The following is a 19,918-nucleotide window of genomic DNA, read 5'->3' on the forward strand; positions in this document are numbered from 1 at the left end:
TTACACCTTTAAACTAACAATATGATAATATCCTTCATGGTGGCCCTTTCTTACTCAGGCAAAACAAGTTGCTCCTGGTAATCTGGCCCTGGGCAATGCTGGCTGACCTCAGGGCATTTGCTCTGGCCACAGTCATCAGGTAACATTCTAAATCTAGCTAAATCACCTGAATGTGACAACTCTCTATGAAGTTGTTGGTGATGTTTCCACAGGCCAAGTCCAATGTCTGTTTTTAATCTTACTAACTTTCTAGAGCACCTCAATTTGTTATCCACGCTGGGGAGTCCTCCAATCCGGTAAGGCATTGCTGAAATAACATTAAAAGATAACAACAACAATAGTAAACTACCATTTATGGAGAAAGGAACTACGATAAAACTTTTATAGTTTAGGAAGCTGAGGCTCAGAGAAGTATTTCTGAGATAAACCCAGTCTCTTAACCAGTAGTTTCCTTCAGAATTATCTTAATCTAAACAGCAACAGTCAACCAGCGAGGCATTCACTCCCTTTGAAATAATCTCCTAGAGGTTCTTCCAATCATCTTTTCTGATTTAGTGGGTCCAGAAGTCAGTTTCCTGATTCGAACTTAAAATTTTACGTCCCTCCTCTTTAACGCAGTTCGCCTTCGAAGCTACCAAACGTTATTGAACATTTATAGATTTTTTCCTTTCAAATGGTTATCAAAAATGTTCAAAAATGGGGCGCCTGGGTGGCTCAGTTGGTTAAGCGACTGCCTTCGGCTCAGGTCATGATCCTGGAGTCCCTGGATCGAGTCCCGCATCGGGCTCCCTGCTCGGCGGGGAGCCTGCTTCTCCCTCTGACCCTCCTCCCTCTCATGCTCTCTGTCTCTCATTCTCTCTGTCTCAAATAAATAAATAAAATCTTTAAAAAAAAAAAAAAAAAAAAAAAAAAATGTTCAAAAATGTCAGGCCTCCAATGGTAATTTTATCAGAGTAGATAATTTTCAACTAAGTGTTCAGAGTCAATCAATCTTCAACATATAAAGTTGTAAAATACTCTGCGGTCCAGCATTTAAACACCGCAAACTCAATCAAGCATCAGTAAAATCATTGTCAATACCAGATCTCTCAACCACGTTTTCCCCTCACCCCACTGGTGTAATGCTGTGAGGAATACATTCGGAAGATAATTCAATTAGAGAAAACAGGGGTAGTCCCAAGATCAAGCAGAGAGGAAAGAGAGAGAGAAAAAAAGCGAATTTAAGACTAACATCTTCCAAAACACTGATAACCCTGGCACAGAGTTTTTAAAAACGCAGTTACTCGACACCCCAAAGTGGATCCTACAGACACCAGGAGATCCTCAGTCCCGCCGTCCCAGGATCCCCGGGACAGGAGGAGCCGGCCAGAATACCCCGGCCGCGAAAACAAGTTCGCCCCGCCGGGTCCGAGCCCAGGCGGCGGCCGCGACGTCAGCGCCCGTCGCCCCCGCCGCGGGGACCACGGCCCCACAAAGGGGCACGAACCCCCAAGTCCAAAAGGAGACGGCAGCCGCTGCCGCCGCCCTCCTCGACCGAGGCCGTCAGCCCCGCCCCCACCCGCCGGGGCGACCCCCGCCCCTCGCCCCCGCCCCCGCCCCCGCCGAGGCCGCGGCGCTACCACTCGCGCCGCCCCTCCCCCACCGCAGAGCCAGCGCGAGCCTCCGCACCTCCCCCGCTCCGGCAGCCTCAGGTCCCGGAGACACCGCCCCCACAAACCGGGCTGCAGCCGCGGAGCTCTATGGGGGCTGGAGTCCGCGAGGCGGCCTTTGTGCGCCTCAGAGGCGGAGCTGGGACTACTACTCCCACAATGCTCCGCGCCCTTCCCCGCGCCTTCGGCTTCCCGTCGCCCACAGACTACATTTCCCGACAGCCCTCGCGGCTCTCCCGCCCTCCCTCCCGAGACACGAGCCGAACTGGGCGTCAGGTCGGGGAGCGGGTCGGGTTCCCGCTCGCCGCCGCCGCCGCCCCCCGCAGAGACTCTCCCGCCTCTCCCACCGCGCCGGCCGGAGGAGCTGCATCGCCAACTCTGCTCGGCCGTGGAACCGCCGGCCCGGGAGCACTGAGCCCGGGACGCAACGCGCCGAGCCCCCTCATCACCTCCAGCCGGGGCGACCCCTCCCGGGTCCGCCCTCGCTCTGCGCGGCCGCCGGAGCCCCCAGCCCTGAGCGGCTCGGTGGCCCGGCGCCCGCATCCCGGGCCCCTGCACTCCCGTAGCCGCCGCCCCCCACCCTGAACATGGACTCCGACTCTTGCGCCGCCGCCTTCCACCCGGAGGTGAGTGAGGGCTGCGTCCCGACCGCCCCCGACCCACCCCCACTCCAGTCCTGCGCTCCCGGCAGCCGGACCCCCGCCGGCCGACCGCCGCCCTCCCCTCCCCCAGCCTTCCCTCGTCGCCCCCTTGGGCGCCCAACCCCGCCCCCCACTCGGGCCCGTGCCCCGTTCTCCCTGCCGGCCCTCGCCTCGGCGTCCCTGCCGCGGGTGTCCGCGTCCTCCCGGCGCCTCTTCCCTCGGGCCGCCGCGCCCACCCTTCCCCGGCCTCGCGTAGCCCCGGGACCTGTCTGGGCCCCCGGCCTCTCCCCGCCGGCTTGGCTTACTCCTTCCCTGCCCCCGGGGACTCGGTCCCAGCCGCCGCCGCCTCGCGTTCCCGCTTCTCTTAGGAGCCCCTCCCCCCCTCCCGGAGGGGCTCGCGGTCCCCCTCGGACGGGGACTCCGCTCCGCGCGCCCCCGCCTTCTCCCTTAATCCCCGGGCCCGGTAGTCCGCGCCCCGCCCCCTGACTCCCGCGCGGCCCCCGCCCCCTCCGGCGCCGGGGGCCTAGTCCTGCCGGGTCCCCACCCCCGTAAACACCCGAGTCGAGCCCCCCACCCTCGGCACTCTCTCCTCCCCCTCCGGGGCCCCCGCCCCCCGGCCGCGGGCTCTCTCGCCCCGCCCCGGCTCCCCCTCCTTCCGGGGATCGGCCCTCGGTTCTCCCGGGCGGCCCCTCTGGCGCCCCCGCCTCGGTCCCTTCTCCCTCCGGAGGCCCGCGGGGCTGGGGTGCGGGTCCGGCCGCAGGCGGGTGGGGGAGGCGGCGCCGGGCGCGTTCGCCAGCTGCGCTGCCGCCTCAGGGGTTCGCGGGGCCCAGCGGCCCCGGACCCCGAATCCTGCCCGGCTTTCCGCGCCCCCTCCCCCGCGGGATGGGCCCCGCACCTTCCGGGGCCAAGTGTCGGCGGGGGGCGGCTTCCGCGGAGGGCGGGGAGGGGGCCGCACCGCCATCTGCTTTTCCTAAAGGCGGCGAGGCGGGCGAGGCGGGCGAGGCGGGCGGGGCGGGCGGGGCGGGGGTGGCGCGGGTCCCTCCGCCCCGGGCCCGAGGGCGCCGCCGCCTTCCACTCCACGTCCAGGCCCCTGACCCACTTGTGCGTGTTCCCCGCCTAAATAAAAGTTCTCCCCGAGAGTTTGAGGGCCGAGGGCTGCGGCCCTCCCACCGCGGCCGGAGCGCGGGCGGTCAGTTCTTCTCGGGTGTGGGGGCAGGGTCTCTCCGACGCAGGAAATGCCGGGGACCGCTCCGAGGCGGGTGCTCCAACAACCTGCGCGCCCCTCGGGGTCCGACTGGCCGGGGGTGGGGGGCGGAGGTGGTCTGCTAGAACCAAGTTGAGAAAATAAGAAGTGGAGCCCTTTGGAAGGAAACCTGCGGGCAGCACGCCGGCTACCGGGCCGCTTTCTTGGCCCTCGGTCCTGGGGAGGGGCTGGGTTGGGTCCAGGAACCCACCCCCCAATTTCCTGTCCCGCGTTCGTCCTTGCAGGGTAGTGGGACCCTGGGCCCTGGAAATGGTAGCTGAGCACGTAAGGATGAGGTTGGGGTGGGTACTAAAGTGCTTAAAGGAGACTTCAGTAAATAACCCTAGTCGAATAAGCCGAAATAAAGCAGAGTTGTTTTGCTTAGTAGCAAATAAGGGTTCTTTCTCCCTTTCCTCTCTTTCTCTGCTGTTCCTCAGGAGAAAAACCCTTCTTGTTGAGGGCATTTCTAGATTGAATGGAGACAGGACACACAAGCCAAAACCCTTTCGTATTTCATCTTCAAGGTGCAAGTAAACCCAACCCGAGCATTTTTTTTTTTTTTTAAGATTTTATTTATTTATTTGACAGAAAGACGCAGGGAGAGAGGGAACACAAGCAGGGGGAGTGGGAGAGGGAGAAGCAGGCTTCCCGCGGAGCAGGGAGCCCGATATGGGGCTCGATCCCAGGACCCTGGGATCATGACCCGAGCCGAAGGCAGACGCTTAACGGCTGAGCCACCCAGGCGCCCCCCAGCCCGAGCATTTCTGGTTTATTTTCTGAGTCCGAGAACATTCGGGTTCTGGCCCCCTGGATGTTGGGTGTTGCAGCAGGGGAGGGAGAAGTGGGGAGTGCTAGGAGGAGGGGGCCACACAGCCCTGGCTGGGGAGGGTTCAGGCCTGAGCGAGCTTTATAGGATCAGGAGCAGTTGACTTCTGAAATCACTTAAAATACTTTGATTACAGCTGCAGCTGGACTTTATTTTCAAAATGGAAAATCTGTAGCAAAAAAGTAGTTATTAGAGCTCCTGATAGGCCTCCAGAGCGTGATAGATAATGTTGGAAAATGCCACGGGAGCACTAAGAAGTAGACTTTCCTACGTTTTTATCTCCTGCCCAGTTTCCCAGTGTACTTGGCATAACATCACAATCCCCCTCCCTCAGCCTTCTGAGCGCAGTGTTAGTTCTTGACCCAAACCTACCTTATCTTGTTTCTTAGAGTGTTTGTAAATGTAGCAGTATATTTTCGAGTGGTTGACAATAAAAGCTCCAGCTGGCTTAGTTTTGTTTCTGGATTCCACCTACAAGTGCCTACTCTCAAATACACCCCTTTTCTCGCCTGCTAACAGGAGTGCTCCCCCAGTTACAAGAGGCGCAGGACTGTGGAGGATTTCAACAAATTCTGCACCTTTGTCTTGGCCTATGCCGGCTACATTCCTTATCCAAAGGAGGTAATCTTCAGTGCTTCTGCTGGCAGTGAAACCACTGGCGGGGTGGGGGTTTGGGAGGGGGCTGCTGGGGGATGCCAGATGGCTTTCAGGTAGAAACCTTTCTTAAAAAGTTAGCCCAGCCTGGGAGGTGGTTCCTAAAAGTCTGATAGAAAACGCAGGCTTGTCTAGAAAGGATTTAATAAACTTGGAGTGTTGGTTTGCAGATAACACGTTTGATGTCCATGTGCTCTGAATCTCCAGGGCTTATTGAGTGCCTACAGTGGCTGGGCAGTGTTCTTGGCCCTTACAATATATGAGATGGGTGCTGTTGTTGATCCCCATTTTACAGATGCGGATGCTGGGGCCCAGGCCTGGGGTTCAACCGGATGGTTGGGCCTGGTCCACACTGTCCTTCCTGGTGAGCAGCTCCCCGGTTGCTGTGCGCACCATATTACAGAATCTTCAGGGACTTGGGGCCAAAATCCCGAATTTTAAAGGATTTTTTTTTTTTCTTTTTTCTTGCTAAAGGGTAGGACTGAGGACCACTATTGTCACGGTGCTCAAACTTGTACAGGGCTAAAAAGAAAGGAATATGGTATTTCTGGGAGACCAAACCCCAGCATTGGCTTATCGTTTCTGTTTGCTGTGTACGTGGATAAATGCACTCTTTGTGCCACGCAGAATGTTGCCACTATTTGCAAATAAAATGCTTGAATGGTCTGAAGGAGCCGTAGGGATTAGCTCACTGCTTTGGGGCAGTAATTACCTAGTTTGATTTTGTAATATTTGGGGGTATCTCCAGTTTTTAGAAAGAGTGTCAGGAAATTCTCAAAACTAATTTAAATTCATTTAATTAAAAAAAAAAATGCAACCCTTGGGGCCGCAAATGGAAGGGAGATTTTACAATCCGGGAAAGATAAGGGGGTATGAGAGGGTAGTGTTGGCATCTTTCTAGATACTTACTGGGCATCAAATGAGTTCCTGGCTCTGGGACAGGGGCTGAGGGCTCAGCAAGGGAAGGTTTTCCTCCTGGTGGGTTCACATTCTATCTGGAAGGTCATAGTAAAGTACTCATGACACCGTTCCTAAAGAGCACTGCTTACGAGAGCCGAGAAGGTCACGGTTCTGATAGCCCTCGTCTGTAGTCCTGACCTGGCTGGAGGGTGGGGGTGCGGAGCCTGGGAAGCTCTGCTTGGGGCCAGCCCTTGTTGCCGGGGACTAGTCATACCACTCGGCCCCGGCTACCTGTGCTTCTGTCCTTTCAGGAGCTCCCTCTGAGGAGCAGCCCCAGCCCTGCCAACAGCACAGCTGGCACCATTGACAGCGACGGCTGGGACACGGGCTTCACTGACATCGCGTCGGCCGTGCCCCTGCCGGTCTCCGACCGCTGCTTTGGCCACCTGCAGCCCACCCTCCTGCAGCGAGCCAAGCCCAGTAACTTCCTGCTGGACAGAAAGAAGACAGACAAGCTGAAGAAGAAGAAGAAGAGGAAGCGAAGGGACAGCGACGTGCCCGTGAAGGAGGGGTACATGGGGAGCCTGTTGAAGCTGGAAGCCGCTGACCCCTACGTGGAGACCCCCACGAGTCCCACCCTGCAGGATATTCCCCAGGCTCCCGGCGACCCCTGCTCGGGCTGGGACTCCGATACTCCTTCCAGTGGATCTTGTGTCACGGTGTCACCTGATCAGGTCAAAGAAATAAAAACTGAAGGCAAACGGACTATTGTCCGGCAGGGAAAGCAGGTGGTGTTCCGGGACGAGGACAGCACTGGCAATGATGAGGACATAATGGTGGACTCGGGTGAGTGGCCCCTGAGGGGGTCCGAAGAGCGGTCCCTTCCCTGGAGGGTGACAGCAGAGTGTGCCCACCACCCCTAGAGAGAACGGTATCGGAAGGGGGGGCACTGAGATGTTTGGAAAGGGGGTGATTGCAGCTAGAAACAGCTGAGATTCCAGGACAGGCCTCAAAATATAAAAATAAATACAGCTTCTCAGTAAACATCTCATGGTTAATTCCTGGTGCCACACATTTCAGTGTCCTTGGTCACGCATTTACTCCACTGCCCTGCCCTTCAGTGTGTGTGTGTTGAGGATCAGGCTTCACTGCAGCTCAGCTGCTCTGCTCCCCCCCCGCCTCGCACCCCCGGGGGCTGGGGGAGGGACCTCGCTGGGGGAGGGAGTGCAGGCAGTGTTTGCTCTCTTCTTCACACACGTGTCTCTCCCTTCAGATGACGACTCCTGGGACCTCGTCACCTGCTTCTGCATGAAGCCGTTTGCTGGCCGCCCTATGATAGAGTGCAACGAGTGCCATACCTGGATTCACCTGTCCTGTGCGAAAATACGGAAGTCCAATGTTCCGGAAGTGTTTGTCTGCCAAAAGTGCCGGGACTCCAAGTTTGACATCCGCCGCTCCAACCGTTCCCGAATGGGCTCGCGGAAACTGTTTCTGGACTGACTGTTGGTGAGCGAGGAGAGCATGGGCGAGGAATCAGAAGGGACGAGGGGCCTTTTGGCTCCTCTTAGTTGAGCACAGAACTCTCAGCTCTGGTGCGGGCAGACCCCTGCCATTCAGGTGCCTAAGCAAAAGGGCGGGCTGTCCGGGGTAGGACCTGTATCTGCCAGTGACTGAATAAAATCCTTGTTGGCCAAAGCTGCTGCTAGAGCTGTGTTCTCTGCAGTGGAGGGGGGCTCACCACCCAAGTACAGTGGGTTCGGTTCAGCTGAAAGTGAGGGTATGTGGTAGTTAATGAATTCTTGCTATCATTGTTAACAAACTCCGCCGGCTGGAACCAGCGCTAGCTATTTTCCTGCTTCCGCTGTCTTGGGAGAGGAGATGTTCAGTTTCCCAGGCCTGTTAATGAACAGCCATACGTGTAAGCTTTTTCCCAAGTGTAAGTCTTTGACCGTAAGTGTCTGTACAGCAACCATCTAGCTGCCCCTACCTTCATGGCCTGCCCTCTCCCTGCCTTAGCTGCTGTCTGTTTGTCCCTGCAGGCTGCCAGCTAGAGTCCTCTGGTCTCGCTCTGAACGGAGCCCTGCGGCGGTGGCTAGCTAGTGATCCCTCGGTTTCCTTCTGTTTGTTTAAAAGGGACAGTGTGTGGCCACTTCTTGGCGGAAAAGGGGTTGGTTGGGGGGGTTGAGGTGGCCCGTGTTCATAACTCAGTTTCCTGTTTTGCACGATGTAAAAAACCTGTCTTTTTTGCACGATATAGCCAAAAGTATTGGCAGATTTCTGCCGGGGTGCCCTTTCCAGTTGGTGTATGAGGTCTTAGGGGTGCCCAGGCGAGCTGTTTTCAAGCGAGAGGGCACTTGGATTCTGTCCTCCTCTCTTTCCCTCACCTTGTTCCAGTAGCAACGTAAAGGTTAGGCAGTCACGGGAACGGCGTTCCTCTACTTCATGAGGTAGAGAAAACTCGAAGGGAAGGCCTCTCCTGTGGTTGATTCTTAGGATGCCCTCAGACAGGCTGGCCTGCTGGTTTCCCGGGGCAAGGTTAGGATTTGAAGCCTTTTTTGTTTTTTTTGTTTTTTTGTTTTGTTTTGAAATTGGCGAGTGAGCGGTATGATAACATTGGCCTCCAGGAATATACCACTGTTCTGTGCAGACTTCCTTCGATCTGAACTGGGACCCTGGACCGGGGAGCCTCCGGCCTGGAGAAGCCCAGGAGTTTGTGCCTGTAGCTTGCACAGGGCTCTGTCCGAGGGCCGTGTACCCTGGGCTGCCGCCGGTGGCTCTGGGGCCTGCAGGGACAGGAAGGCTCCCACTTTCTCCAGAGTTGACAGTGCTCTTTAGCAGTTCAAATACTTTTCTCAAAAACTTTTTTTTTTTGGTAAGTAGATGGGTGTGTTTTCATACACATTGTGTCTCGTGAAGCATGAAAAGGGAAGAATGCCCAAGTTGGTCCTATTTATTTACAGCAGGGTGGACCCCCGGTCTCTCTGCTGGGGTCTTCATGTGGCACCTTCGTGCTGGGCTCCCCGGGGCACTCTTCACATTCTCTCCCCGAGGCACAAAGGGGGCTTGAACTCGAATTGGCTGATTGGAGCCCATGTTCTGCGCTAGTATCGTTCGTGCTTCACCAGCCAGCTGCTTTTTGTTGTGTTTTGTTTTTAATTCTGTTGGTTATATTAACACAGAAATAGAGAGAAATAGTTTCTGAAACCCAGTTTATCGTGAAGATCCCCAAGGGAGAAGTTATGCTGTAGAGAAAAATAGTAAGAAGCGGGCTTAGAAACCACCTTCTCCTCAGACAGCTGTCTGGCTCTGATGAGGGCAAACGTCCAGGAAAAGTTGGAGAGGAATTTGCCAAAGATCTGCCCCATGACATTGCCTGTCCAGTGTCTTCACCATGAGAATAGCCAAAGTTCCAAAGTGTTTTTCTTTTTTAAAAAAACTCCACGAAGTTTTAAAAGTGCATTTAAGAATATGTGTGATTTTAGAGCGGAACTGCCAGGCCTGGCGATTGCTGTATTGCTTTTAGAAGGTTGGATGCCTGGTGACACCTCTGGAAGGTACTCAATAGTCATTTCGATCTGTTTCCTTCATTTCCTTTTTGTTCTTTTAACAGATCTCTATCCCTGTGGGTGGTGTCCTAGGAAGTCAGGACACCTTGGTTTTTGTGTTAGCTTGAGCTGGGCAGCTGCAATCAGCTTTATGCAAATTAGGCATGGCCCATCTAGGGGCTCCTGGTTGGTGGCTAATAAAGTGAGGGGAGGGAAAGATGTCACCCCAAGAGTAAGCCTCTCCCATTGGCATTGGCCAGGCCAGACACTTAACATCGTTTACATGGTTCTGTGTGATTATAAAGTTTATGTGTATAAAGCGAAGCTGTTTCTGTGAAACTGTATATTTTGTAAATAAATATATTGCTACTTTGAGGTTCATGCCTAGCTTCAGGTGTTTGTTTTCTCTGGGGGAGGACAGTGGTGTTTCTGCTCCCTTCATCACCTCTCCCAAACCATGATGACATAGAGACTTGGGGAGGTAAAGTCTGAGTTTGGTTTGGCAGGATGAAGCGTGCCCACAACCTTTCATACACTTTTCTAGTAAATTCTCCAGGATCAAACCACAGTATGAATAGACATGAATAGCTTTCGCAGTTTCATCATGCTGTGGATTAGCTTAAGCCCCAGGGAGTGGTTACCTGCTTTGTTAAAAGCTGCAGCCTCCTCCGAGGTTCTGCAAGCAGATTTGCGGTCTCCCAGGGGTGCTCATTCTGCCCCTTTACACTTGGGGGTCCCCATCGCCTGTCCTCTTTCTCTCACTCAGCTGTGTCTGCCCGTCTCTAATCTGGGACCCACTAGTAGTCAACTAGTACCTCCTTTTGAGCAGCCAGAATCTACGCACCAACACCTCTTAGAATCTTGGAAATACTGGCCGGGTTGGGCGGTGAGCCCTGCTCTGGTTTCCAGGTGTCCGAGGCTGTTGGTGGGTGTGCCTTGGCTCGTCAAAGCAAGGAGGTGAGGGCCCCGGGCTTTCGCGAAGGGGTGGGGCTCGCACCGGCGGCGCTGTTGGGGCTGTCGGGCCGGGGCTGACTCTGGGAGCACCCCTTGTCGTGGTACCCCGGAGCCCACCTGACTCGGGTGATGCAGGTCACTGGGAGCGCGCGAGGAGGTGACCCGGGAGCAGAAAGGAGGCGGGCGCGCCTCCGCCTTCCGGCGGCCCCCGCCCGCCCCGCAGGCCCCGCAGGCCCCGCAGGCCCCGCCCCGCTCGCCGGCCCCGCTCCCTGGCCCCGCCCCGTCCGCAGTCCAGCTCAGGTCCTCAGGCCCCGCCCCCCGACTGGCCCCGCCCCGCAGGCTCGCCGCCGCCATCTTTGTTAGGGGCAGCTGGGCCTGGCGTCTAGAGATGCCGAAGTCGTGCGCGGCCCGGCAGTGCTGCAACCGCTACAGCAGCCGCAGGAAGCAGCTCACCTTCCACCGGTGAGGGGCGGGGGCGCCGTGGGGCGCGGGTGCCCGGCTGCCGACCCGCCTGGCCCGGCCGAGCGGCCGCGGCCCCCGCCGGAGCCCGAGGCCTGGCGCGCGGGGCGGGGACGCCAGGGCCGCTGCCCGGCCGCGGGGGAGGCCCCAGGGCGTGCGGCTGGCCCCTTCGCGGACGGGCCGGCGGCCCGGGGACAGGCGGGGTGACCGGCGGCCGGGCGCGTGGGGAGACTGTCGGAGAGGCTGAGCAACCTGCTGAAGGCGCACAGCCTTCCCGGCGGTCGGTCGGGGCGGTGGCGTGTGGAGGAGGCCGGGGTGGGCCGCGCCCCGCAGCCCCTAGCACTCGCTGCAGTTCTGGGGGTTTCGCCCCCCACCCCCGGACTTGATCTTGTTCACAGATGCAGCCTGGAACGTAGCAGGTGCTCAGTACCTACTGGCTGAATGCATTTCCGAATGAACGAGCGACGGTGACGCCCGTCGGTGTGCCTGCCATGCGCTGGCCACTCGGCTTGTCCCTGGCCTGGCCTCCTGTCAGGAAGCAAGTGGGGGAGTGGAGGAGCGAGAACGGTCCAGGGTGTCGGGAGAGTGGGGCCGGCCGCGCCGACTTGGCGGGAGGTTTTGGAGTCTGTCGTCACGCTCCCAGGGCTCCCAGTGTCGGCCCTGATGGGTACTGGGTCCCTGCCCCGGAGAGCTCAGGTTCCAGCCACTGCCCCTTAGAGCACGACCCCCGAGGCCAGCTGCACTCTCTGTCTCCACTGCCCCTCCCATCACCATCTTCCTTCTCAAAGTGAATGTCTTTATTGAAGTAATAAGACCTACAGAAAAGCACACAAATTGTAAGTCCACAGCCCAACCCATTCCGCAAAGCGAACACTTGTGTGACTGCTGCGGATCCGAACATCACCAGCCCCTAGGGAGCCCCCCGCTGCACCCCCTTCCAGCCCCTTGTCCCCTCTCATCCCCAAGGGCGACCGGATCCTACCTTCTGTCAGTCAGAGTGGGGCGCTTTGGCCTGTGTTGAACTTGGCACGCGGAGTCCAGCACCATGGTGCTTTCCTTGTGTCTTCTACTCACGGCTGTGAGTCACCTGGGCGTCCTTCCTCCCCATCTCTCGAGGTGCTCCGCTGAATGAATATACCAGAACTGACTTGTTCTACAATTAAAGGGCATTTGGGGGCCCCCGTATCTTGGCCATCACAAGCACAGGACTGGGGACAGTTTTGCTGGGACAAGTCTTCCTGTGCATGTGTCTCTCTTCGCTTCCGTTGGGCACATCCCAGGAGTGGAATTGCCTCTGGCTACCTCTGGAATTCATTCCAGTCGGACTCTGGCCCCCGCCACTCCTGCAGAGGAGCTCTGCCAAGTCCCCGGTGGCCCTGCTCAGTGCTGGTCCATCCTCATCCGAAGCAACCTCTCTGCAGCATTTGGCACAGCCGACCACTGACCTCTTGTGACTCTCTCCCACTTGGCTTCTAGGGCCCCCCTTTGACCTCTTCCTCTGTCACAGTGTCCCTTCTCGGACTCCTTTGCCGGATCCTCCTCCTTTCCAGCGCTAGCCTTGGAGCCCTTTGGGGGAGGGCCATGGCCTTGTGTCCTCCCCATCCACACTCACTCCCCAGGGCTCCAGTTTCCCCCAGGCTTCACCACCCTTTACACAGGGATGGTCCCCACGCTGACGTCTCCTGACACGTGTCCCTTGCTGCTGCACTTCAGCACTTGGTCATGTAAAAGGCACTTCAGATTTAACAAACAGAACCTAAATTCTGATCCCCCAGGCCTGCCCCTCCTACAGTACCTCCCCTCCCATCTTAATACACGAAACTCCTTCCTTCTCTTTATTTTGCGGCTCACAAGCAAACCTTATTGCACCAGCTTTCGAAATACATCCCAGGTCTGCCTGCTCATGACCCCTCCGCTGACACCCGGGGCGCAGCCACCAGGTGCCCACCCTCCTCTCTCACCCTCGGCCCAGAGCTTCCAGGGACTGCCCACCTGCCCGAGGCCTGCCTCCTGAGGTCCTCACCCCTGCTCTTGCTCCCACCCTCTCAGCCAAACCCGCCTCTGACCACGACCCCGACATGCTGGGGGCCCCTGTCACAGTGCCTTGGCACTTGCTCTTCCTTCTGATACGCACATGGCTCGCTGTCCTTCCTGCGGCTTCTGCTCAGATGTCACCTCTCAGGAGGCCTTCTTGACCACTTCCTACTTGATTGCTACGCAGTCTATGTCTGTTTGGTTTACTGTCTGTTTTCCTGTTCTACACCCAGAATGTAGGCTCTATGAGGGTGAGACTTATTCGTTCCTACTTCCCAGAGCCAGGGGCAGGGCCTGCACACGGCAGACTCCCCAAGGCACTAACAGGCTTACCCTGCAAGTGTACCTTCGGAAGGTTTTCTGGCCACGTTTGTGGCCCCACATTGCCTACTGAGAATGCTGTAAACAGGCATGACAGAAGCTTCCAGAAATTGGATGTGGTTTAACAGAGCGAGGTCACTGAATTTTCCAAGGTGTCCAGTAAAATGCCATGTGGTGTTTTCAAAATTCCACACAACTCTGCCGTGCCAACTTGAGCCTCGCAAATTCCTTCATGTCTCCCTTGCCTCCTAGGTTCCCGTTCAGCCGCCCAGAGCTGCTGAAGGAATGGGTGCTGAACATCGGCCGGGGCAACTTCAAGCCCAAGCAGCACACGGTCATCTGCTCCGAGCACTTCCGACCCGAGTGCTTCAGCGCCTTTGGAAACCGCAAAAACCTGAAGCAGAACGCCGTGCCCACGGTGTTCGCCTTTCAGGATGCCGCGCAGGTGAACACGGCACCACCTGTAATGTCTTCAGCTCCAGCCTGCAGGGGTGTAGCCAGCAGCTGGGGCGGGCGTGGTGTTTGCAGGCTGAGAAGTGCGGTGAGGGCAGCCCCCCGGGGTTCAGAGCCCAGCTGCCCTGCTGGCCATGACCTTTGCTGTAGGTCATTTGCAATTTAAAGCCCCTTTAGGGGCCCCTGGGTGGCTCAGTCGTTAAGCGTCTGCCTTCGGCTCAGGTCATGATCCCCGGGTCCTGGGATTGAGCCCTGCGTCGGGCTCCCTGCTCCGCGGGAAGTCTGCTTCTCCCTCTGCCTGCCACTCCCCTGCTTGTGCTCTCTTTGTCAAATAAATAAATAAAATATTTAAAAAAAAATTAAAAAAATAAAGCCCCTTTAAAAATAGATCACGCATGGGGCACCTGGGTGGTTCAGTTCGTTGGTTAAGTGCCTGGCTCTTGGTTTCGGCTCAGGTCATGATCTCAGAGTCGTGGGATCGAGCCCCGGGTCAGGCTCTGTGCTGAGTGTGGAGCCTGATGGAGGATTCTCTCTCTTTCTCTCTCTCTCCCTCTTCCCCCCACCCCGCCCCCCCAAATCACGCCCTACAACCAGAAGCTGCTGAAGCAGCTGACTGGCAAGTGCACCAAAAGCTTGGTCCTCTATGCATTTCATTTTTTTTTTTTAAAGATTTTATTTATTTATTAGAGCACAGGCAGGGGGAGCGTCAGGCAGAGGGAGAGGCAGGCTCCCCACTGAGCAGGGAGCCCGACGCGGGACTCGATCCCAGGACCCTGGCATCATGACCTGAGCCGAAGGCAGACGCCTCACTGACTGAGCCCTCCAGGCGCCTACATGCATTTCATTTGCTGGGCGTCCCGTGGCTTGAGGCCGCACAGTGAAGACCTTCCCAGTGGCCGGTGGTGGCTGTGTTGCATTCAGACCTTGTCTTTTTCTTCCGAGTAGGCAGCGGGGGCCGGGAGCTGTGGTCAGGAAGCCGGACACCGTGCCGCTCCCACGCAGCAGGTGGCGGGCCGGCTGAGAGCTCTGGGCCGCGCAGGGAAGGCTGCTGCAGGGGGAGAGCTGGAGGGAGGTCGGGGGGCCGCGGGGCCCAGACTTGGAGCTGGAAGGGGTTTGGGCCCGCTCGCCGACAGCGTCAGCTCTGGCTGGTTGGAGGGTGGCAGGGGCCACGGTTTGTCGGGTGAGGGGAGAAGGCTCCCTGCGGCTGGAGCCCCTGGTGTCGCGTGTGCCGTCGTGTTGGCCTGAGCTGAAGGGGGGTGTGGTCGCGAGAGCGGGTGGCCTTTGCAGGCCCGGTGGGCTGAGAGGGTGGCGGCCGGCAAGGGCCGAGCCCGCTGAGCCCCCGGGGGACGGGGTGCCCTGATTCTCTGAGTTTGGCCCTGTGCATCTGGAGTTTGATTTCCCAGCGGGCCATTGGAGTGGCCGTGGCTCCTGTGGGGCGGCTCGGGGGAGAGCTCCCGGGCTGCTGGACGTGGAGGCCCTGAGGGGGATTATCTTGAATTTCCTAAGTCCCAGAGGTGTACTGAGTCGCAGAGTGCGGGCGTCACCCTGGGCGCGCAAGGCCAGCCGGTACCCGTGGGGGCCGATGGTACTGGCAGTGAGAGGGGAGGCGGTTACAGGGGTGAGGAAGCCTGAGCGCATGTGCCCAGCAGGCCCCGCGTCGGGGCGCCTGCCCTCCGTCCGAACTTTGTGCCCGTCTGCAGGCTCGTGGCCTCCTGTCCAAGTCCATGTTCCCGTCCCCTGGAGGAGGGCCCCCCGACCGCTGTCCATTGTCCCCCCGCTCGCCTGGCTTCCCGTCGGGCCGGCTCCTTGCGGCTCCGCGGCGGGTGGGGGGGTGGCACACGTGCGTTTGCTCTGACTCAGCTTCTCTCTCTGGTCGGCTCCCTGAGGGCAGGGGTTTGTTTCACAGCTTTACTCCCGACGCCGAGGAGGTTTCGTTGTCGCCGACGTGGAAGGCCTTTTGTTTTCAGGTGATACGTATTTGATTTTTATTGCGGTCAGAGCACGTAACGTGAGATCTAGCCTCTTGACCAACTGCCGAGTGTACGGTACGTGCTGTCAACTACGGGCACGGGGCAGGGCGGCGGGGTCTGGAACCTCATCGTCCTGATGGCCTGACGCTGCCCTCTGACCAGTCCCCTCCTCCGTCAGTGCGGGTTGCGAGTGGAGCTCGAGCACTTCTCATGCATTTGTGGTGAGATGTGAAGTGAGTTTAGTTTAACAACTTGGGGGGCTGTCGGTGCCCGGCGCCAAGAGCTAGGGGTAGGGGCCGCTGGTTCCGGCCCCGTGGCTGGGGGCTCGGCTCCGGGGATGCCCGGGGAATGGCAGCAGGCCCTGAGTCGGATGTTCTCTCCTAGGTGGCTGCCGCGCCTTGAGTCAAATTTGAGTCCCCTCCTATGTGCCTAGAATGTCAGGCCCTGGGGGACACGTAGGAATCAGGTCCCTGGCTTCACGGGGCCTGTTCCTGGGCCTCTGACCTAAGATCTGGGGACAGCTTTGGGGAGAGTGAGCCAGTGGGTGGTGGCCGTTCTCGGGGTGACCTGCACCCCCGGGGAGCCTGTGGACAGTGCTGTGTGTCTTGCAGCTGGTGAGGCAGAACGCGGACCCGGCCGGCGGGGGTGCACACGTGGACTCTCGCAAGGAGGAGGTGAGTGAGTGCTCTGGCACGCCCCGAGTCAGGACCGAGGCCTCGGCGCAGACGCCGGGGGGTGCACGTGCCCCCCCCGACCCCCGGCCTGCACGGCTTTGTCATGCTCTCCTCACGAACCAGGGTTCAGGATTCTGTGCTTTCCTCCCTGTTCGATACCAGGCAGCCCAAGTTGCCTGGAGGGCTGGCTCGGGCCCGCTTCCTGAGGTCTGATCCCAGGCCCGGGGGCGGGGAGCCTGTTGGTTTCTGCCGGTGCCTGGCCGCGGCCCCCGCCGGGAGAGCGGCAAGGGTTCCCGGTGGGCTGCCCACTTCTGCCCTGCTGTCCCCAGGTCGTGCCTGAGGCGGGGCCGGCAGCGTGCGGCCCGGGGAGAAGGACCGCTGGTGCCCTCGAAGCGCTGCCCCCGAGCGCTGGCGGCGCCACGGAACAGGTAAGGCCCGGGGCCTGGGGCCGAAGGCAGCAGGTGGTTGGTCGGTCTTTGCACACGGGGATTCGCTTCCGACGGAGCGAGGCAAACTGGTGCCCAGGCCACGAGCGCCCTGGCCCGCGGCCCGGATCTCAGGAGCACTGTGCGGAGTCTGCACCGGGCCTCCCGCGGCCCCCGCCTGTCGCTGTCCCGCGGTGGCAGCTCTGCTGGGCCCGGGCTCGCCTCCGCCTTCACGCGCCTCTGTCCTCAGGGCTTGCCGCAGAGACCGCAGGGAACCCCGGCCCCCGGTCAGCCGGCCAGCCCCACACAGCCGTCCGACCACAGCTACGCCCTTCTGGACCTAGATGCCCTAAAAACAAAACTCTTCCTGACCCTGAAGGAAAATGAAAAGCTCCGGAAGCGCCTGAAGGCCCAGAGGCTGGTGATGCAGAGGATGTCCGGCCGCCTCCGCGCCCACAGAGCGGGGCAGCCGCGACCGCAGAGCCGAGCTGGGCGGCCAGGCTTCCCTGTCAGCGCCTCTGGGGCTCGGGCCGTGGCCCCTGAAGCGACAGTGAGGCAGGCCAGGCCCACCACCAGCCACCTCAGGGGAGGTGTAGCCGCATCGGCCCGGGACAGGAGCGGGACCGTGGGCAGGACAGACTCGGTCCTCCCGGAGGGGACGGGGCCCAACTGTCCTTCCAACGAAAGCTGGGCGGGGGTCTTCAGCACCACAGCGTGAGGAGGCGTCCTGAGCCGATGGGGGTGGAGTGCGTTTCCCCGAGGGGCGGCGGGGCCCAGGGAAGGACACAAGAGGGGGTGACGGCGCAGTGGCTGAGACTGGCCTCTGTTCTGAGGCGGGCCTCCCCGGGGCCTGGGGTGAGTGATGGACAGAATAAAGTGTCTTCCTACGCTGCAGGTTTTCCTCCTTTATTTATAAACTCGGACAGGGGTCCTGTGTTTCTCGGAGTTTGTTACACCATTTGCTTTTACAAAAGACCTGCAGTAGTACCTGCTTTCGCTAACCCAAGGAAATCGGAGGAGGATTTTCACTTTCATGACAAAAGGCGTAAAGCAGAAAATGCAGTCGGTGAAGATTCTGTTCCCCGGGAACTAGGCGTCTGCGCCTCTGGGCTTCAGCTCCATTTTATGCAGCCCTTGGTTAAGATGTGTCCGAAGGTTTCCGAAAAACCTGAGGTGATTTTTTTGGATCTGGGAACACTCAGACCAAACCAAACCAAACCAAACCAAACCACACCACACGACCTCCAGGAAAACAAGGATCCTAGCCTAAGTCATCTCCTGACTCTGGACTCCTGTTTCTCAGGCAGAGGTCTAATGTGGAAAACTGAACCACGGCTTCCAGTTCAGCCTCATGGTTAAAAATGGGGCTTCGACAGTGACGGCCAGAGGATGGAATGAGGGTGTGAGGAGGGGGGGCTCTTATCACTTAGGTATTTTGCTCACCCCTGAAAACGCACATACGGATGCACTGAAACACTATCCCCAGTTTTCAGGAAAGGTTTATTGTGGTAAGAGAGCGCCTTCTGTACAGTCCGTTTCAGACAAAATGAAGAGAATCGGGGCCCAAAGAGCCACCTGCCGTGGAGGGAACGAACGGCCGCGTCCAAAGTCAGAGTTCACGCCACCTTATTGCACGATTTACATTCAGAGCTGCAGCTCAGAGAAAAACTTTATCAAATGGAGATAAATATTCCAGAACTGGACGACCTGAACTGTTTTTGAAAACTGGAGGAAGGGGGTATCAGCAATTACTCCGGTACCACCGCAGAGCCTGATTTTAGCAGTAGCTGCGGGGCTGGGGGGTGGGGCGCTGTCAGAACCACCACCAGTCAGGGCCTCCTGGCTTCTAAAATGTTCTGCATCCACAGAAGAGGCAAGTGAAGGAAGAGGGGCTTGGGAGCCGCCACCAGTCCCCCCTGAGGAGGGAGTGCGGCGGGAGGAGGCGTGGGAGCAGCTGCGCCACCTGCTGGCCGCGCACGAGAGAGCAAGCGAGGCTCCGGCTGGCCTTGCTCTCCCAGCATGGGGGGGATTTGGCAGGAACCGGAGCCAGGGTCCTTTCAGTCCCCGGCCCATGCTTGCCCTCTCCTCCAAGCCTCCCTCCGTTCCTGAGCTCCAGTGTCGGGGGGGGGGGGGAGAGGGCGGCAGAGGCAGGTCAGGCTGAGCCATGGGGGCGGGCTGCGAGGGACATGGCTTAGCTCGCATCTGCCTTCTGCCACAAGGACACAGGTGGCCCCTGGGAGGAAGTGACCGGTGACAGGGCTGGGCCCTGGGACCGGGGGATTATACCACTCTGTCCCAAGCCACGTGCCAGTGGAATGATTCCAGAAGTTCTGGGGGGGGGGGAGGGGGGGGGAAGACATTAATTTCCAAAACCATTCGTTCTCAGATAAAAAGCAGATTTATAAACCCACACAATCCTCTCCAGCTTCACTGAATAATATTTCAGCAGGAAAAAGTGGTTTTTGGGAAGTTGACTAACAGACGCTCACTTGTTCTGGAGACCTCTGCTCACGAGAACAACTTCCTTCCTTTCCATTTTGTTTTCCATGCTCAGTGTGGATTTTAGGAAAAGTAGTTCACAGTCCTATGTGTGAGGGCAGGATGTTCCATAAATACCTCAAGACCGAGCGCTACTGGGTGGCTGCAGTCGGCACGCGGGGCTCAGGAGCCTAGGGGGCCGGGGCCCAGGGCCCTTCCCTCCAGGGACATGATCCTTGGGAAAATGGCCACAGGCCGTGCCGCGGTTCTGGTCCAGGTGGGGCTACCTCAGTCCTACTTACAGCACCCATGAAAGCGGGGTGTCTGTGTGTCCCTCCACATAATTGATACGGTACCACCTTCTTTAGGAATAATATAAAATAAACACATCTGATGTCTGGGTTTTTTCCCTGCTTCTGAATTTGTAGACTCCTAGGAAAGGATTTTTTGCAGCCTCTTGTAAATCTGGTTTCTCAAGCAGTTTATCCATCTGTATCGATCCTGTGAGCTGTGAAAGACAAGACAAACTGAATGTATCAAAAGGCAACTGTTTCCATGCCCTCTTCCACCGAAGGGGTTCAGCCATCACCTGACCAGAGGCAGAATACAAGCTGCGGAGATTCAAATGGTTCTGGAACATACAGGAGCAGCTGGGTGTGCTTCTGGCCCAGCCACCCAAGCTGCAGTTTCCA

The 19,918-nt window shown here is 58.3% G+C and overlaps 3 protein-coding genes across 5 annotated transcripts in view; 2 read left to right on the plus strand and 1 right to left on the minus strand.

The window, feature by feature from the left end:
• Nucleotides 1-1,883: 1,883 nt before the first annotated feature.
• On the plus strand, nt 1,884-9,839 carry PHF13 (PHD finger protein 13). Its single transcript, XM_006745096.3, has 4 exons — nt 1,884-2,275; nt 4,879-4,980; nt 6,225-6,759; nt 7,187-9,839. Exons 1-4 carry the CDS (start codon nt 2,237-2,239, stop codon nt 7,411-7,413), a joined length of 903 nt encoding a protein of 300 aa, XP_006745159.1. The 5' UTR covers nt 1,884-2,236; the 3' UTR covers nt 7,414-9,839.
• A 908-nt stretch (nt 9,840-10,747) lies between these two features.
• THAP3 (THAP domain containing 3) lies at nt 10,748-17,640 on the plus strand. Of its 3 annotated transcripts, XM_081817395.1 has the most exons (6): nt 10,753-10,874; nt 11,270-11,409; nt 13,479-13,671; nt 16,261-16,323; nt 16,653-16,751; nt 16,999-17,640. In XM_081817395.1, the coding sequence occupies exons 2-6, from the start codon at nt 11,363-11,365 to the stop codon at nt 17,464-17,466; spliced, it is 870 nt and encodes a 289-aa protein (XP_081673521.1). In that variant the 5' UTR covers nt 10,753-10,874; nt 11,270-11,362; the 3' UTR covers nt 17,467-17,640. The 3 variants fall into 3 exon arrangements, with proteins under 3 accessions (XP_081673518.1, XP_081673521.1, XP_081673520.1); XM_081817392.1 differs by lacking the exon at nt 11,270-11,409 and having other exon boundaries at nt 10,748-10,874; XM_081817394.1 differs by lacking the exons at nt 10,753-10,874; nt 11,270-11,409 and adding an exon at nt 11,416-13,378.
• Nucleotides 17,641-18,229: 589 nt separating this feature from the next.
• The window catches only part of DNAJC11 (DnaJ heat shock protein family (Hsp40) member C11), a 75,363-nt gene continuing 73,674 nt past the window's right edge, over nt 18,230-19,918 (minus strand). The window contains exon 16 of the mRNA XM_081817391.1: nt 18,230-19,734. Within this exon, the coding sequence (XP_081673517.1) occupies nt 19,709-19,734 (26 nt within the window). The 3' untranslated portion in view covers nt 18,230-19,708. The remainder of the gene's footprint in view (nt 19,735-19,918) is intronic.

Source organism: Leptonychotes weddellii, chromosome 4 (assembly GCF_054177405.1).
Source record: "Leptonychotes weddellii isolate Sample4059 chromosome 4, ASM5417740v2, whole genome shotgun sequence".
Lineage (NCBI taxonomy): Eukaryota > Metazoa > Chordata > Mammalia > Carnivora > Phocidae > Leptonychotes > Leptonychotes weddellii.

What these genes read in the sequence shown, in the direction of transcription:
- PHF13 (XM_006745096.3), top strand. Translation starts at nt 2,237, where the DNA reads ATGGACTCCGACTCTTGCGCCGCCGCCTTCCACCCGGAG. An exon ending in CCGCCGCCTTCCACCCGGAG is followed by an intron (nt 2,276 to 4,878) that starts GTGAGTGAGGGC and finishes GCCTGCTAACAG; the next exon opens with GAGTGCTCCCCCAGTTACAA. An exon ending in ACATTCCTTATCCAAAGGAG is followed by an intron (nt 4,981 to 6,224) that starts GTAATCTTCAGT and finishes CTGTCCTTTCAG; the next exon opens with GAGCTCCCTCTGAGGAGCAG.
- THAP3 (XM_081817392.1), top strand. Translation starts at nt 10,801, where the DNA reads ATGCCGAAGTCGTGCGCGGCCCGGCAGTGCTGCAACCGCTACAGCAGC. An exon ending in CCTTTCAGGATGCCGCGCAG is followed by an intron (nt 13,672 to 16,260) that starts GTGAACACGGCA and finishes TGTGTCTTGCAG; the next exon opens with CTGGTGAGGCAGAACGCGGA. An exon ending in CTGGCGGCGCCACGGAACAG is followed by an intron (nt 16,752 to 16,998) that starts GTAAGGCCCGGG and finishes CTCTGTCCTCAG; the next exon opens with GGCTTGCCGCAGAGACCGCA.